Below are 15775 nucleotides of genomic sequence, written 5' to 3'. Positions count from 1 at the left end.
CTCCGACAGTCCCTCCCAATGACACTTTGGCCCCAGTATCTTCATCTGTGACTCTTCAAAACCTCACTCACGACTCACCTACATATGAATGTAGTTGGACTTTTGTAATTCTTCTATTTGTCTTCACATTTAGGGCCCAGGCTTCTACTGAGGAAGCAGAGCCAAAGATGGTTGCAACCCCTGAAAAGCTGGGACCAGATGAGCAACAAGCAACAAACACCACAGTTGCAATTGGAGAAGAAACTTCAACAGCATCCACGAACCAATGCAGTGAAAGCAAGCTTGTGGCTGAGTCTTCAGAAATGAGCTGCAGCCCAGAAGAAAAGCTTGAGGAACCCAGTGAGATGTCGGAGGAAAAGCAAAATGAGGAAACGCTAGGAGCTGAAGAAGGTGTTCCTGAGGTTGTTGCCCAAAGTAGCGAGACACTGATTGTTGTGGAGGCGGAGGGACAAGCAAACGCCACGTCCATCGACCCGGCTGAAGTTAACAATGCACAAGAAGAAGAGACCAAAGAAGTCACGTGTAATGTTGAGTCAGCAGCTCCATCTGACCTTCTTCAGAGCAGTAGCCATGAGGTGAAATGTGACAGCGGCGTCCAGTCGTCTGACACCGTTGTTGAAAGTGGGCAGACACCTATACAGGAGCTGGACATCATGGATGCACTCGATTGTGGAATCTCATCGGATGAAACGACTAAAGACGTTTTTACCGCGAGACCCATAGAAGTGACGGAGGCCTTGGATGTGGAGACACCAAACGAAGCTTCTCCAGAGACTCAAACGGTGGAGACGGAACCAAACAGAATATCTGATGACAAGGACACGTGAGTAAACAAAAATGTTTTGGTTTGTGGTGACGGAGGATAAGAGAGTATGTTTAAAATATTATTCAAGGTGAGTCAAGTCAGTGAGATATATGTAGAGATGACAGAAAGTGATGTGTCATCCAAGTGACAAAGATGAATAGAACATGAATACTGAAGAGACGCGGTGCAGGTGAAGTGAAGCAGAGAGACTGCGTTGGTTTTGACGTGAAGTGCAGAGGATGAAAAATACTGATGAGGCCAAATGGGGTGTTTATGGAGTGTGTGGGAGGACGTGATGGTGGTCAGTGCGCAGCAGGGACAGGCGAAGATGGACAGCGCTGAAGTACCTGCTGAAGAAAACAAAGTCACTTGTTTTTCCAATCTATTTTCTTTCCTTTATTGGCAGTAGTGAAAGAGCGGTGGAGCCTGAGGAGCCCCCGTCTGCACAAGCACTGGATCCGACCAGGTATGCTTCACTTAACAGACAACACAGGAATATTAATGGCATGTAAATGAGCTGCTCAATGTAAATGAAGCCGCACCATTGATTGTCCAGACCCTTAAAATAGCATTCTCTCCATCCCAGCAATGTTGTCGCAGTGTGTTCCTTCTGTGAGCAAGTCATTGATGGAAACATCAGGATAATCCTCAATGAACCTGCAATTAGCTGTCACCCCGAGTGTCTGAAGGTGGGTCCAGAAACGTCCTGGAGATCGACAGGAACATGTTTGTCATCGTGTTGCTGTGTCTTTGCAGTGTGCTGTCTGCGCCTGTGTGCTGGGGAACCTCACTTCTCCAATGTTCCTGCGTAAGCAGCAAATCCAGTGTGAGATCTGCTCTGCAAATCCTATTACGACCTGAACCTTTGCCAGTTCGAATGTAAAAACAGGCTTAAAAATGTTTGGTGTGAAGATATTCATCTGTCAGTGTGAATATGTTTGTCTGGAGAATATGTGGTGTTTATTTTATTGTAAGTCATTTACAATAAGAGCTGTTGCTGTATAGCCTTTAAGCATGAATCCTTTTTAGTCCCAAAGTTTAAAAAAATGAGATAAAAGTTGATTTTTAAGATATTTTCTGCCTACAGGTGCATTATCAGCCATATAAATGAATTGCTCTCAATAAACATTTGTTTCGTACATTTCATGCTTGATTTTTCTTCATCATCTGTTGCACAATATAATAGTTAATTTAGATTTAAATGATTTAATATATATATATTATGGTAGCGTACAATCATGAGTTGAGTTGGTGTTGCATTCAGGAAACATCGGATTTTAACACTTATGAAATCGTACGATGTAAGATGTCGTAAATAACCGTCTGAATACCAACTGGGCACCAATGATATTAACAGCACTCACACTAAAATGACCAATAAGGTACTATAGACATAAATCCCTTTTTAACTGGGGGCGATGAATAAACTTTACAACAAACAATGAACGCAATCTGAACTTCTCCACGCAATGGCGTTTCTCGACCTCGGCAACAAGTGAGTTTTCTTTCAGAAACCAGTGCAAAATAAATAGATAAATTAAATTTAAATACTAAATCCAAACAACGCCACATTATAAAAGTTCAGTTGTTTCCTTCCTCTGTTGTCATGGCGACTCAGTAGCTAAGATGGGCTTCATCTTTGACCTTGTTGGCGGACGAACAAAGCTTATCGGTAGGTAAAGAAAATATATATTCTCTTTGAGAATGTGCGGAAAACACCCTTTAGTACCCAAGTATTTCACTTAAATGCTGTGAAAATAAAACTTTCAGTGAACAAAACACCAACGCTAGTGAAGTTAGCAGCTGCCAAATGAAGCTTGTTGTTATTTGATAACAACAGCTGGATAATGTCCGGTAGTCATTTTGGGGACTTTTGGTGAACGTGTGTTTCATATATCAACTGGCTATGTAAAAAAAATCCAAAGACAAGTGAGTGAGTGAGGGGTTGCTCATGATGTTCTCAAGTTTGCATGTCTCCATGACCGAATCCTTCTTTGTGCCACTCCACAGAGGAGTGTGCTGGAAACTACAGGGTTCATGAGCCTCCTCCAGAAGAGCAGTCTGGACTGTGTCGACGGTGTCAACGTGGTCTACTGTTCTGTGGACGGTGATGACGCTAGAGGTCAACACAAGCTCATTGTTTCAGATTTTGATATTGAGTATTGAGTCTTACGCTGTTATTGTTTGTGGTTACTCGACCTCTACACAAAATTGTTATTCCATTCAACTCATCCAGAAACTCACGCTCCCCTTTTCCCTCACTCGAGAACAAGACCCCGACATACATGGTGTAGATACGTGGTGAAGAGGGAGCTGAGTCACAAGACGAAGCTGTCGATTTACTGATCGATCTACGTTCCCACCCTCACCTATGGTCACGAGCTTTGGGTCATGACTGAAAGGATGAGATGGCGGATACAAGCGGCTGAGATGAGGTTCCTCCGCAGGGTGGCTGGGCGCACCCTTAGAGATAGGGTGAGGAGTTCGGTCATCTGGGAGGAGCTCGGGGTGGAGTGCTCCTCCACATGGAGAGGAACCAGCTGAGGTGGCTCGGGCATCTGATCCGGATGCCCCCTGGACGCCTCCCTGGGGAGGTGTTCCGGGCATGTCCTACCGGGAGGAGACCCCGGGGAAGACCCGGGACTCGCTGGAGAGATGATGTCTCCACTCTGGCCTGGGAACGCCTCGGGATCCCCTGGGAGGAGCTGGAGGAGGTTTGTGCGGATCGGGAAGTTTGGGCTTCCCTGCTCCGAATGCTGCCTCCGCAACCCGACCCCGGATAAGCGGCAGAAGAAGGTGAAGGTCATCCAGAAACTGCTCCAAATTTCTAAACAAATTGCCACTGTGTTTTTTCTAAAGGTGGATGAAACCAAAGGAATGTGGAACTGAGCCCGCAACGTTTTTCACCAAGACGGATGCTTGAGAATGTAGTGCTGAAAGGTGAGTAACATGTGTAGCCTGTTCAAGGACTGCCAGCTTAAACAAAAACCCGAGACACATAAAAGAAAAATGAAAATAGACTATCTCAAGAATGTGCCCGGCAGTTAAGAGATAAAAGAGACCAGTGAAATAATTCAGATTTTTAACAAATGACTGGTTGGAACCCTGATAAACGAGTAATTACCACGTGAGCCGATGTGAGGTGTGACTCTACTACTCTGCCTCCACGGTGTCTGCTGTTCCCTCTGTTCATTGTGACGCAGTGTGAAATACATCTTCCACTCACTAGAATGTCTGGCACCTCCTCACCCTCTGCAAAGGACAATTTATCCCAACAAAAGTCAGAAACATATTGTAATAAGCATTTTATTTTAACATGCAGCAAGTAGTTAAAAGAGTCACAGTGCATTGTATCTGAATACACGTGATACCTCGTCTGTTAGGAGTTAAAATCCACCCGTAGCTGAATGTTTTAATAAAGGGAAATGAATGTGCCGGTGACATTAATGTGTCACGACTAATAGGTGAATAAAAAGAGGGCGATGGCAGGATAAACCAAACCGCTGCTGCTGGAGGACTCGTACCTGCAGCTTTACTTGTTTTAGAGCATGAAGTAATGACGGCGTGGTGATAATGAGATCATAGACCCCGTGTCTGCATCAGTACACACAGAAGGGTGTGCTGGCTGTTGTCACTTGGACGTGGAGCTGTCGTCGCTCTTATTTATTTACGAAGCACCGTATATCACAATCTGACAACAGCAGCAGTAAGCAAGCGAACAACAAAAGCAGGAGAGTCATCTGAGTGGAGGATGAGACCAGAGCGCGCTGCTGGTGATGAATTATCTTCATCTCTCTGCTGTTCAAACAAAAAAATGAAAAGCCTCTGTTGGTTAACAAACAAAAGCAGGCCGTCCGTGTTTGAATGCTGCTGTTTCCCAGAGGATGAATGGAGATCCTTCCTTTCATTAGCAGGGGATGGTGTTCGCCGGAGATTTAGCGGATGCCTTTTCTGCCAAGGAACCGCAACACTGCGTAGTTGTAGGTTGTGGCCACCAAATACACAAACTGCAGAGACAATTAAAACATCATTTTCATGTAGAGAAAAGGCAGCAGTGCATGAAAAGGTGTGTGTCTCAAGCAGGCAGGTTCATCGGCTTTGAATTTATGGCTCATCTGATAGTTCATCGAGACTACATTTTATATTATTATTAAACGTTGCCAGGGTTAAGTGGTTCTCTGAGAAAATAGTGATGAGGAAATATCCTGTCTGGCTGAATTACCCAACACTCCAGAGCCTCACCTCTGACCTGGAGGTGGTGCTAATGGCTCTGGAGCCGTTCAAAGTCAGGCATAAATGAAGTTATTCATCTGCACACAGGCCTCCTATTTTTGGTGTTCGAGAGGCCCAATGATAACGATGTTTAACGCTGGAATGCTCACTCATTTGAGGCTCCTAATTTCAAATCACTTTGGCCAACTGATTCATTTGGACGCCTCTATTTAAAGCAGTGGGCGTCAGACCGCTGCTCAGGCCATTCTGTTTCCTGCAGGTGAGTCACATAAAAACATATAAATATGATTCCTTTTTTTTAAAACAGACAGAAGGGAAGCCATATTTGTCTTCTTAGTGACTCACTTGTTACTTGCACCAAAACAAAGCCGCGTTACACCATGACTCTCCTCACTTTGATTTAAGGTTGTGTGCGTTTCTGTATAAAACGCAATGAACCCAGTTTGATAGCCGTCTTCTGAATCAGCCATTCTGGGCTGTGATTGATGGTGAACTCACCAGAGCCAACAGGGTGATCCCAGCGCCAGCAAACGCAGCTATGTACAGGTCGTAGGTGACGTGGAACTGAAACAGCAGACATTCACACATCACTATCTGCACATGGGTCATGGCAGCAACACAGGCGCTGTTCAGCCAACGTTCAGTGATGAAAACGGAGGATTGAATTCACCGACTTACTTCACTGGTTTTGCAAATAGACGCCAAGGTCATTCCACAAGATTTGCCTGGCGTCGCATTCCAAGGAAGTAGACCTTTAAATAAGAGAGGACACTAGTGAGGAGTCACTGCGTGTTTGAATCTGAGGCTCCCTACTCCTCTTGCATGCAGCGCACCAGGTAAACAACTTGGGGAAATAGAGATACGGCTGGAGCCCTCTTGATTGTTTCCCAGCTAATTCAACAGTTGGTTTGGCGCACAGCTCCTCATGACTCATTCATGGCGGAGACATAAGCATTCTGGTCAGGTCAGTGTGCAGTCAAGACGGGCAACGCACCGTACTGCCGGGCGTCCATGCAGATCCAGCCGTGCTGATTAATGCTCGGGGTCGTCTCGGCCAGGATGTTGACGTTATGGCAGGTCTGCTCCATGTTGAACAGGAAGAAGACGGGGATGGCGCTGAAGGCGAAGACGGCCAGCCAGATGAACGCCAGAACATATGTCACGATGATGAACTGTTGGAATAAAGCCGTACAGTATTCAGGGTTACAGCAATGTTGGCGAGGCTGGGGTCACGCGCTGATGGATGCGGTGTCACTGCCTGCGCATATGAGACCAGAACAAACAGGAAATTTAATTCAGCAGTTAGAAGGCAGCCTATTTCTCGGGCTCTCTGTAATAGATCCACATCCCTAATGGATGCTTTTCTATTTGTGGATGTTCCGTATAAATGGAATATTACACAAACGAATCCCCCTGATTCTCAGATAAATACCAATGTATCTTCCGGAATATGAATTTGAAAGTGAAGCCAAATAAAGATTATGTTGATGAAACTCCCCAGAAAGCATTCACCAGCCAGGGTGATTATCCTGCGAAAGTTGTGAGATCAAACTATAAAATAAATGCAATATTAATGGGACAAAGCGAAGCAAACTAGTTCAATAGATGCCACATGTTTTTGTGGGCTCCTTCACCAAGGCTGGATTTCTAATGTGCTCAATCCATCCATCCATTTTTCACTGCTTTTCTGAGATGGTGGGGGCAGCATCTGAACTGAAGAGGCCCAGACCTGCCTTTTTCCAGCGACCTCCTCCAGCTCTTGCGAGAGATCTCTCCAGTGGGTCTCTTCCTAGCCAGCTCCATATCTCACTACTTCAGTTGGCTTCTCTCCATGTGGAGGAGCGGTGGCTCTGCTCTGAGCCTCTCCCAGATGACTAGCTCCAGGGAGAAAACTCAGTAGTGACCTGGTCATTACTTTATGCTCATGACAGATGCAATAGTGACTTACATGTTACAAGTTATGTTTTGGATGTCGCTTGACACCACTACTATCTTGCGTGATGCTTGACGCTACTTGAGCGTGCGTCAGAGGTAATGGAAAACGAACTTGAGTGTTGGTATCCATGGCACTACTAACACAGAAAGTCTTGTTGTTAACAGATATATTCGGGATATTCTGCTGTTAGTTTAAGCTCCTTTGACCAATGACTGCTGTTTAGTACCACAAATGCTGAGCTGTAATCATTGTCATCGATGCTCAGACTAAGCTGAATTCTATCTCATTGCACTGCACCTTGGACAATATTAAATCGCCACCTTGGCAGATGAAGTGATTTGATTTATGGAGATCATTTTAGATTTATGCTAGGATTTCTTTAATAATGGCCGACCTCTACCCGAATGTCGTCTGTGTTCCTGAGCTCCACTAGAGCTACAGCACTTCGCCTCCGTCCCTTCTATTCGTTACGGAGGCGGTGGCAAAACCACGACTGATAGTAAAGTAGTAGTTCTGGATTAAAGTACTGGGCACCTCCACGTCATGTTACAGTGACAACATAACACATACAGAGCGATTCGGTCTCACCGTAAGGCTCAGGCAGCGGCCACACTGGGTGCTCCTGAACTCGCCGAATTTCTGCTTGACCGCACTCGTGGCATAAAAACCTTCGGCCAGCAGCAGAATACCGTAGAGGAAGAAGAACGATGCCAGGCCGTAGATCGCGTACTGGAAGTACTTAATACTGCAGTAGTTGATGAAAGAGTTAGTCCAGTGCGAGCAAAACGTGTGGACAGACAAATGAATGAACGAAGAATGAACTTACAAGGAGGCCATGACGGAAAAGTCCTGAACATTGCGTGCAAAGTAGGTCTCGACAAGGATTTCGGTTTGGGCCAAGGCTTCGTGCCCACAGCCACAAAATAACGCCATGCCAGCATAGCACAGCAAGGTGGCCACCAGAGAGGGGTAGGGCACTGCCCCGAGGCACCGGATACAGCAATCATAACAACCTGAGGGGGCATAATATATCAGCACACAGGCGGCACACACCGCACACATCAGCACACAGCACATCCGAGCAACGGCCGGGAACCCTTTCACCTTGTCCCCTCACAATCCATAATACAAACCCCAGCAACAGGCAAGAAAGCAACTGAAAAATGAGAGGAAGCAAGAGTTCAAGCAGCTAAGGAAGTGTCCAGGAGCGATCGCACGCATCGTCTCAAGAGTAACCGGTGCCGTTGAAACAGGTAGGCCACATCCATAGTGTTAATAAGTGCAGAAATGGCATAGATGACAGCACCTAGGGCCTTGCAAAGCCAAGGCTGCGTGACCGGGAACATCTGTAGCTTCTGATCAGGTACTCCACAACAACAAGAAGGGTTCCTGTGCGGAGCTGCCCTGCTGTCGCTAAAAAAACATCAGCGCTGATTTCATCTATATGTAATGGCTCATATGCTTGTTCCAAGAGCTCTCAGTTCGCTTCAGGTCCAGCCCTCTCCGCCGCAGTCACAGGCGTCACCAGGCAATCGAGAGACAGCACTGAAATGCAAGAGCCTCGAAGAGAGCTCGTCTTTGTGGATCACTGTACAATATCCATTGTTCCTGCGAGGAACAAAGGATGGCGATGTTTCGGCAAGAAACAACAGGGCTACAATACACACACACACACACAGAAGTGAGACTTAGCGAGTGGTCCAAGAGATGGGCAACGTCACCGTCAGACCACCCTCCATTCACAGCTGGACGAGGCTTGTACCATGGCACTGAGGGTGAATGACTGCAGGGTCTGGGTCCAAGGGCTCCGGCACTTTGTGTCAACATATTGAACTGAAGTGGCCATTTGAATGTCGTGACGACAACGGAACAGACAGATATTTTGGAGACTTGTGAAGAGCGGGTTGGGTTGCCCTTACTCACCCAGTGAGGGTCCAGCTCGTTCTGACTAGTTTTGTCTGAATTCTGAATATAAAATAGCTTCGGCATCAGCAGCTCTCTGCCCGTGCTTGACTTGATTTTTGTTTTCATCCTCACTATCTCCACTGAAACCTTAGTTTATTTGAGCAGCTCCTTCTTGTTTCAAGTTGCCGACGAGTCTCGTGAAGAGGCTATTAAGTCCAAAAGTGTCTCTATAAAACTCTGCGGGGACCACTGACGCAGCTTCTCAGAGGAACCTATTTGAAATGTATTTCAGTTTTTGCCTTCTTTACAATAAGAAACTCAGAGAGGTCTCTGATAAAGTCTAGCTCTCTTAAACCTCGTTTGACTTGTAAAATAACGTCTTCCTTGACTCACTCTTAAACCCGAAAGGCTTATTAGGAGCAGGGTGAAATGTCTCTCGGAGCTTAAATGAAGCCTAATTGGCTAATTATTATCCGTTCCCACCGTTGGGTTTGCTGTGCAGCTAACTAGAGGGACTGCACAGGTCCAGAACGGGGGAGGCTTACTGTGCCTTCACCGGAGGAATACTCAATTCATGATCCCATTAAAGACACGGAAAACAAGTACCCTTCTGTGCAAAGGAGACTTTAGGGGGTCTTCCCACACTCCGGGTTAGTTTGGCAACAATCCGCATCAACAACAACAACAACAATATAATCCATAATTCCAGGAGTTATTTTGAATGGGAATTTCTGCTATAAGTGAACCTGCGAGAAAATAAAATAAAAAACAAAAAGCCAGTAAATGATTTTACAATGCATGAGGAGAAGAGCTCAGAGCGGGGCATGGACAAAATGAGGTTGTCGTCCATCGACTTAATAAAAGACATGTCATTCAAATCCACAATTTAAAATGCACATTAATAATAGATAAGAGTTATTAAACATTGCGTGCACTCACCCATGTCCAGAAAGTAGTGCGGGGTTATTGGAGTTTGGGCGGACGGCTTTGAGGCTCTGATATGAGGATATGAGAAGTTATTCCCCGCCACTCTTATATGAATCTGACTGGCGCTTTTGTCTCATCAACAATAGATTGACCGCATCTCCCCAAGTCACATCTTAAAGTCACAAAGTCCCATTTCAGCTGCCAGTCATTATTTATTGAGCCAAAGGGTCAGCCGGGGCAGCGGGGCAGACTCAGGTCGCAGATTCCAATATCCACTCCATCCAAAATATGCCATGAGAATAACGGTTGGTGCTGTTCTGCAGTCTAATGTCAGTAGTTATGTAACAGGATGTCAGGGCCTTGTTAAATGTGCCGAGCACAAATTTGCTTGTTAGACCTCCTGCACATTATGCTAAACAGGTCTGTTAGCAAACAGACCTCTAATGAAATTATCATCTCTTTAGAGCTGTACTTGAAGCTCAGTTGTTAATGGGTTACCAGCCCAGCACTTCTGCCGAGGAGTGTGAAGTGTGTCTTTGGGACGCCTCGCGCCTTCGTCTTGGACTGCTTTTCTTCATGGCGTGATAGTTCCTGTCTCTGCAAACATGGCTCCCAATGTTTTGACATGAAAGACTTGTGAAAGACTTGCTGTCACTTAGTCGGAGTGTGCGATAAATTTATTGAGAATTGAGTTCAGCTAGTCTCTGAGCTGCAGAGGATTTGCATGGGAGGATCTACGCTCACCCGTCCGACCTAAGGCCACATTTACGTGGTGTAGCTGGTGCCAAAATTTCCCACACAAAAGTTGCCAGTTTCAGTATTTGGTCAAATTTTCTGGGTTGGTTTGAAACGTGGTAGTGATTCGATTTTCCTGGTGTACTGCGGGTTCCCTTGGATCCATTGAATCCAATTGTTATACGTCACCGTTTTTGGTAAAAATCAGCGAATGTGGCAGAGCTAAAGTTGCTGTGGACCAAACAGCGCCTTGGGTGCAAGCTCATGGCCAAAGTTCAGTTCCTGGACTGGGACTGAGACTGGCGACTTGACCATTACAGGATCAGATGTGCGAGAATGAGCCCAGTTCACCAGTTTGTACTGCCTCGCTGCTGCATGACCCATATGTATCCTTTAGGGGCTCTGTGATGCTGCTGCCACCTGCCGTCCGATTGAACTCATTGCAAATGGTTGGGCAATAACGTTGGGTGGAAAGGCATGCGCTCCCTTGAGTGCCTTTCTCTTTGGGGGTATTGGATGAAGAATGGTGGAGACTTGATCTTGAATTGTCCAGTGCGTTTTGGGACCTCTGACGAGTGATGGTAGTGCTTCAAACTGGCAAATCCTAGCTGCGGTGACGTAATATTCCAGGGCACAAATGATTCTTTTGTGGTTAGGATGTGGTGTTTGCGCTGCTGCTAAACTGTCGTCGCTGATGCAACTGCTAACAACACCACACCGCTGCCACTTTAATAAATGCATGTACTTTAATGGCGACTTTTCTCAAAACAGCCGCCGCCACTGGAACACGCCTCTCTATGTTCTCAGTCTCTACAGATTCGTCTTAGGATGCCCTCACAGAATCCATCAACGCACCATGTGATCTCCTTAATTAGGCGCCCCTTCCTTCGAGATGAAAGTTCCACAGACTCCCCTGCGTATTCTCTCTAAAAAAGCCCCTTTTTTTTATTGTCCCTTGATCTAAGAACTTGGCTGACGGGAACAATCTCAGCGTGGGTATCGGAAAAGTCTCCTGTTCCTGTACGCTGAGGAAGCCGGATCTTTTCCCTCAAATTCCATGCAGATGTCTATTGAGCGCCAACCTTGTAAAACTATGCCTTGTTTGACTCTAGAATCGAATGATCCATGTCACAATCACCTTTTCATTAATATGCATGTACATAAGGAACCTTTTCTAGTTACCGCCAAGACGTTTGAGAGGAAAATAGTGTAAATAAACAAATAGATATCCACCTATAAAAGAGGGAAATAAATCCCAACACTGCAGCCGACATTGATGAAGTTGACCAACAAGGGTGACATTGACAGTGGGGTCCAGCTGCTGTCCTCTCCCCCCCCTCCCTCATGTTGATGTCAAAGCTGTGTCCAGTACAAAGGAGCCAGTGTGCAGGAGGAGAGGACACCGTTTGAGCCCCGGACTTCTGTTTTGTTTTGAAGATTTTACCCCAAAATTGATGGCTAAATATAGCTCAGCGTTTTTACACTCTCAAGTGAAACGTGGTTACGTTTCGGTGGTGTGGAAGATGTGACCATGACCAAACCATCATGGTTTTACAGTGACGCCACAAATGTGACGACAAATGATGCTGGGAGAGTTCATTGAAAGGTAGCAGAACAGGATTAGCGTCGTGGTCGTGGAAGACCTGTGGTGTCTTGGCTGCTCCTTGAGAAGCTTCCACTATTGTGGCCCACACGTGTCGTGCCACACGCACCTCACTTGTCATTGGTTTGCAGTCATCAAAGCGACTTCTCTCAGCTCGCATTAAAAACATGGCACAGCCAGTAAGTTCATGGAGAGTTGGAGAGGCAAAACTTTTGCCCTTCAGCTGCAGTGGAGATGTATTTAAAAGAAGATCATTCAGAGGCGCGATTAACTCTGTGAGTTATGAATGCTGATAATCACTTCCTCTTCCATTTCATTTCTTTTTGTTGACGAATTGCTCTCTCTCTGCACTTGTCAATGTGAAATTTGGGCTCTGGTTGTTTTGACCTGACGCTGGTGTCCAGCTCATTGATCATCATTTTCATCATCAACATGTCATTTGAGCGCATTTAAGTTGCGACCTTGGCGGCCCAAACATGTTCACTGCACTGTGTTAAAATAAAGTCACCGCTACAGGGACGTCACTCGCTTTTAGATCGCGTTTGGTGTAAAAACACCTTCAGAAATGATTTTTTTTTGGGCTCAGAAATAAGTGAAAATATTCTCCCCTCAAGATACGCCTGTGAATAATGTCTAATCTTTGTTTTCAGTGGATTCTTGCAACAAACGTATGGATGCTCTGCAGCCCAGAGGCCACATGGTGCCTTTTGATAGCCCCGCCAGGCCGCCATGAGCACCATGTCAAAACAGAATTTATCATCCAGTCTGGCTTTGGGTCCTTCCTCGGTGCAGTGTGTGTATCCTCTGTGCACACCAGGGTTCTGCCACCATCTAACACCATCCAGGGAATGATTGATGACCGTGAGTCGTCCCCTGGCGTGAGTGTGTGCGCGCTAACGGATATAAGCAGTGGAAAATTATCGAATGAATATGGAGCTGCTTTTCTTGTGGGTTTTCATGAGTCATTAGTGGCCCACCCCCGGCATGATGTCAGACTGGCTTTAAACCCTCCATGAGAAGGATCTTCTCTGATATCACAACATTCATTCTTATCAATTAAGACGAATAGTCATCTGTCAGAGGCATCAAATCTGTCACTTAAGCCTCATAAAGGCAGTCCTTCAAAACAGCCCCCAACTGCAGAGATGGCGTCCTATGAAATAACAGCTTGTGAAATGAGCCTGTGGAGAGGATTAATGGGAGCTGGAGCAGGACGGGCGGGGAGCAACAATGCCCTTCTAAGGCAATGGCAAGAGAGGATGATCCGGAAAATTGCTCATTAATAAACCCAGAGCGTTCGGGCAAATAAACATTAATGTCGGCAGCCCAAATCCACGCCGCCCCCTGAGAGTGATTCATTCATCAATAATCAAGCGGATTCCACCAGACGCTCATGAAACGCTCCGGCGAGTGAATTATTTGCTTACGCGCCGTCGTCCGATTTAAAGACTCACACTGTTCTTGGAGCTTCCAGGTCGCCGTCACACTACGTGTCTATGCTTTTGTAAGTGGGATCAGAAGGTGTTGCTTTATCAAGTGGGACCGCTCTGATTCGGGCCCATATTTGTCATGACACAATCTATTTGCATATGATTTGCATAATTGTGCGCTGTACGTCCTCTCCAGTATTTATGAACTGGATGTGGTAATGTGCCTGTTTACTCAGGAGCAGAGGGAATATTTGCTCCAGCACTTATGCTAATCTCTGTTATCTTATCTCTGACGAAAAAAAAACACGCTCTTGGAGGAGAAACATAAGTCATAAGTGGGTTCAGTGGCGTTTGACCTCCTGAAGCCATATTTGTTTTATCGCACAGTGAACTGGGAGGTGAATCGAGGTCCTTTCCTGCTGAGCATCCATTTGTTTGATAGTCTGTGATGATAATCTGAGACTGCTGGCTGCTGCAGCCGCTGGTTTGAGCGACTAAAAATACCCTCAGCAGCAGAGCTTCGATGGTCGACGCCTTTGTGTTGGGAGGAGTTAATAATATCTGCTTCTTGAAGATTAGATTTAGTAGTTGGTCGTCTATTTTGTGTGCGTCTGTTGGGTCTGTCCGTGCCCGCGTGGGTTTCCTCCAGGTACCTCAGTTTGGGGTTAGTTGAGTGTCTCACACAGTGTCCCCTTCCATCGCGAGAGAGCTCAGATCCTGTCTGTCATCCACACTTTCACCCTCATGACACCACTGCGTCTCACATGGAAGTTCATCGATCTTTGTCACTGGGATTTGAGGGACTTCTCTCAGCTGAGGAACGTTCGGTACATGGCCGTAGCACCATCATACATGTTCTTTTTTTTTAGAGATTATGTCATCAGCTCAGCGGTCAGCCTTAAATACCATCCACCTTCTGCTCATCTGAAGTTTGGTTGTCGGGAGCAGTGGAAGCCAAGCCCTCGCTCGCTCCCCAGCTCTTCTGGGCAGAATACCAAGGCATTCCCAGGTCAGCCGAGAGACATCATCTCTTCATGGAGCCTCCTCCCTCTTGTATATGCCCAGAGCGACTCACTCAGAAAGCAGATTCCTGGACCACTTCCTGGTTTCTAAGTGGAGCAGTGCTCTGGACTTCAAAATACCTGAATTTTGCACTTCATGTTTATGTTAGATTTTTGCTTTATTTAGTGTTGCAGCTGGTGAGATTCCACTCTCCAAATCTGAGGCTTCTCAGTAGACCAGAATCGTGAATATTTCAAGCTCCTTCACAACAAAAATAAATGACGGTTTCCCCATCCAAGATTTATCGAGAGGCAAAAGGAGGCTGAGAACTTGAACCTACTCTCAACATTTCTTGAAGCAGGATTTTCAATTTCCGCCAAGTCTCCTGAATCATTCTCAAATGTCAACAAAAAAAAAAAAAACATATTTTAGTTCCAAAACTCTTTTAATAGTGGTCTTATTGAGGTTAAACAACATTTGGATTGATCTGAAGAAACTAAAATCTCGACATCCATGGTGTCTGATCACCAGCGAGCGACCCCTGGATATATCCTGTCGCGTGTAAGGTCCAAATAACTTGCAGTAGTTTGTCAAATCGATGACGCTATTCTTCGTTATGCGAATAACTGAGTTGGTATACATACAATTACAATGTAATTACATTTGTCTCTCTGAGCGTAAAGTATCCTCAAACTAAATAACAAATGAAAAGTTCTGTACAAACAAGCCGAGCCAAAAGAACCATGAGTTAGTTCAGAGGAAAACACATCTTAAGCATAAGAGTTTCATAGAGAAGAGGAAGTTTAAATATTCTTACAACCTAATGAAGCAACAAAAGGGACACACAAAGCGAAAACATAGCAAGGTTACTTAAATAGACTACGGTAAATTACACAACACTACAAATGCAAAACGGAAGGGTCAGCTTTAAACAGTGCCTAATTTACATTTCCGTCGCACACCTTGGGCCTGATTTACTAAAAACACTGCGGTGACGTACCGTGGAGTGAGTCAGGGTCTGGGGACCTGCTGGAAGTGCAGCATGATACCAAGGCCCCATTTTAAATCTCGACCGTAGTCGTGAGCTTTACATTTGTTCTAACAAAACAGGGTTAACACCAGAGAATGAAAGAAGTCGTGTCTAGCCAGTCTAGATTTGGAGTTGCTAGTGCGGTTCCCAGTGAGCGAGCAAATGATGC

The 15775-nt window shown here is 45.7% G+C and overlaps 2 protein-coding genes across 3 annotated transcripts; one reads left to right on the top strand and one right to left on the bottom strand.

Annotated features, from left to right (window-relative positions):
- The first annotated feature begins 167 nt into the window (after nt 1-167).
- On the top strand, nt 168-1666 carry LOC128748101 (zinc finger protein 185-like). The gene is made up of 3 exons (XM_053846496.1): nt 168-823; nt 1392-1494; nt 1562-1666. Exons 1-3 carry the CDS (start codon nt 168-170, stop codon nt 1664-1666), a joined length of 864 nt encoding a protein of 287 aa, XP_053702471.1.
- Nucleotides 1667-4095: 2429 nt separating this feature from the next.
- Nucleotides 4096-9983, bottom strand: LOC128748935 (myelin proteolipid protein-like). 2 transcript variants are annotated; one of them, XM_053848033.1, is made up of 7 exons: nt 9819-9983; nt 7801-7987; nt 7563-7719; nt 6033-6210; nt 5717-5790; nt 5537-5602; nt 4096-4812 (listed from the first exon to the last, which is right to left on the bottom strand). In XM_053848033.1, exons 1-7 carry the CDS (start codon nt 9820-9822, stop codon nt 4741-4743), a joined length of 738 nt encoding a protein of 245 aa, XP_053704008.1. In that variant the 5' UTR covers nt 9823-9983; the 3' UTR covers nt 4096-4740. The 2 variants fall into 2 exon arrangements, with proteins under 2 accessions (XP_053704008.1, XP_053704007.1); XM_053848032.1 differs by lacking the exon at nt 9819-9983 and adding an exon at nt 8281-9727.
- Between the last annotated feature and the right edge of the window lie 5792 nt (nt 9984-15775).

The sequence above is a fragment of the Synchiropus splendidus genome, chromosome 17 (assembly GCF_027744825.2).
Source record: "Synchiropus splendidus isolate RoL2022-P1 chromosome 17, RoL_Sspl_1.0, whole genome shotgun sequence".
Lineage (NCBI taxonomy): Eukaryota > Metazoa > Chordata > Actinopteri > Syngnathiformes > Callionymidae > Synchiropus > Synchiropus splendidus.
The sequence above is the reverse complement of the archived record's forward strand: the minus strand, read 5'-3'. Positions and strand labels throughout refer to the sequence as shown.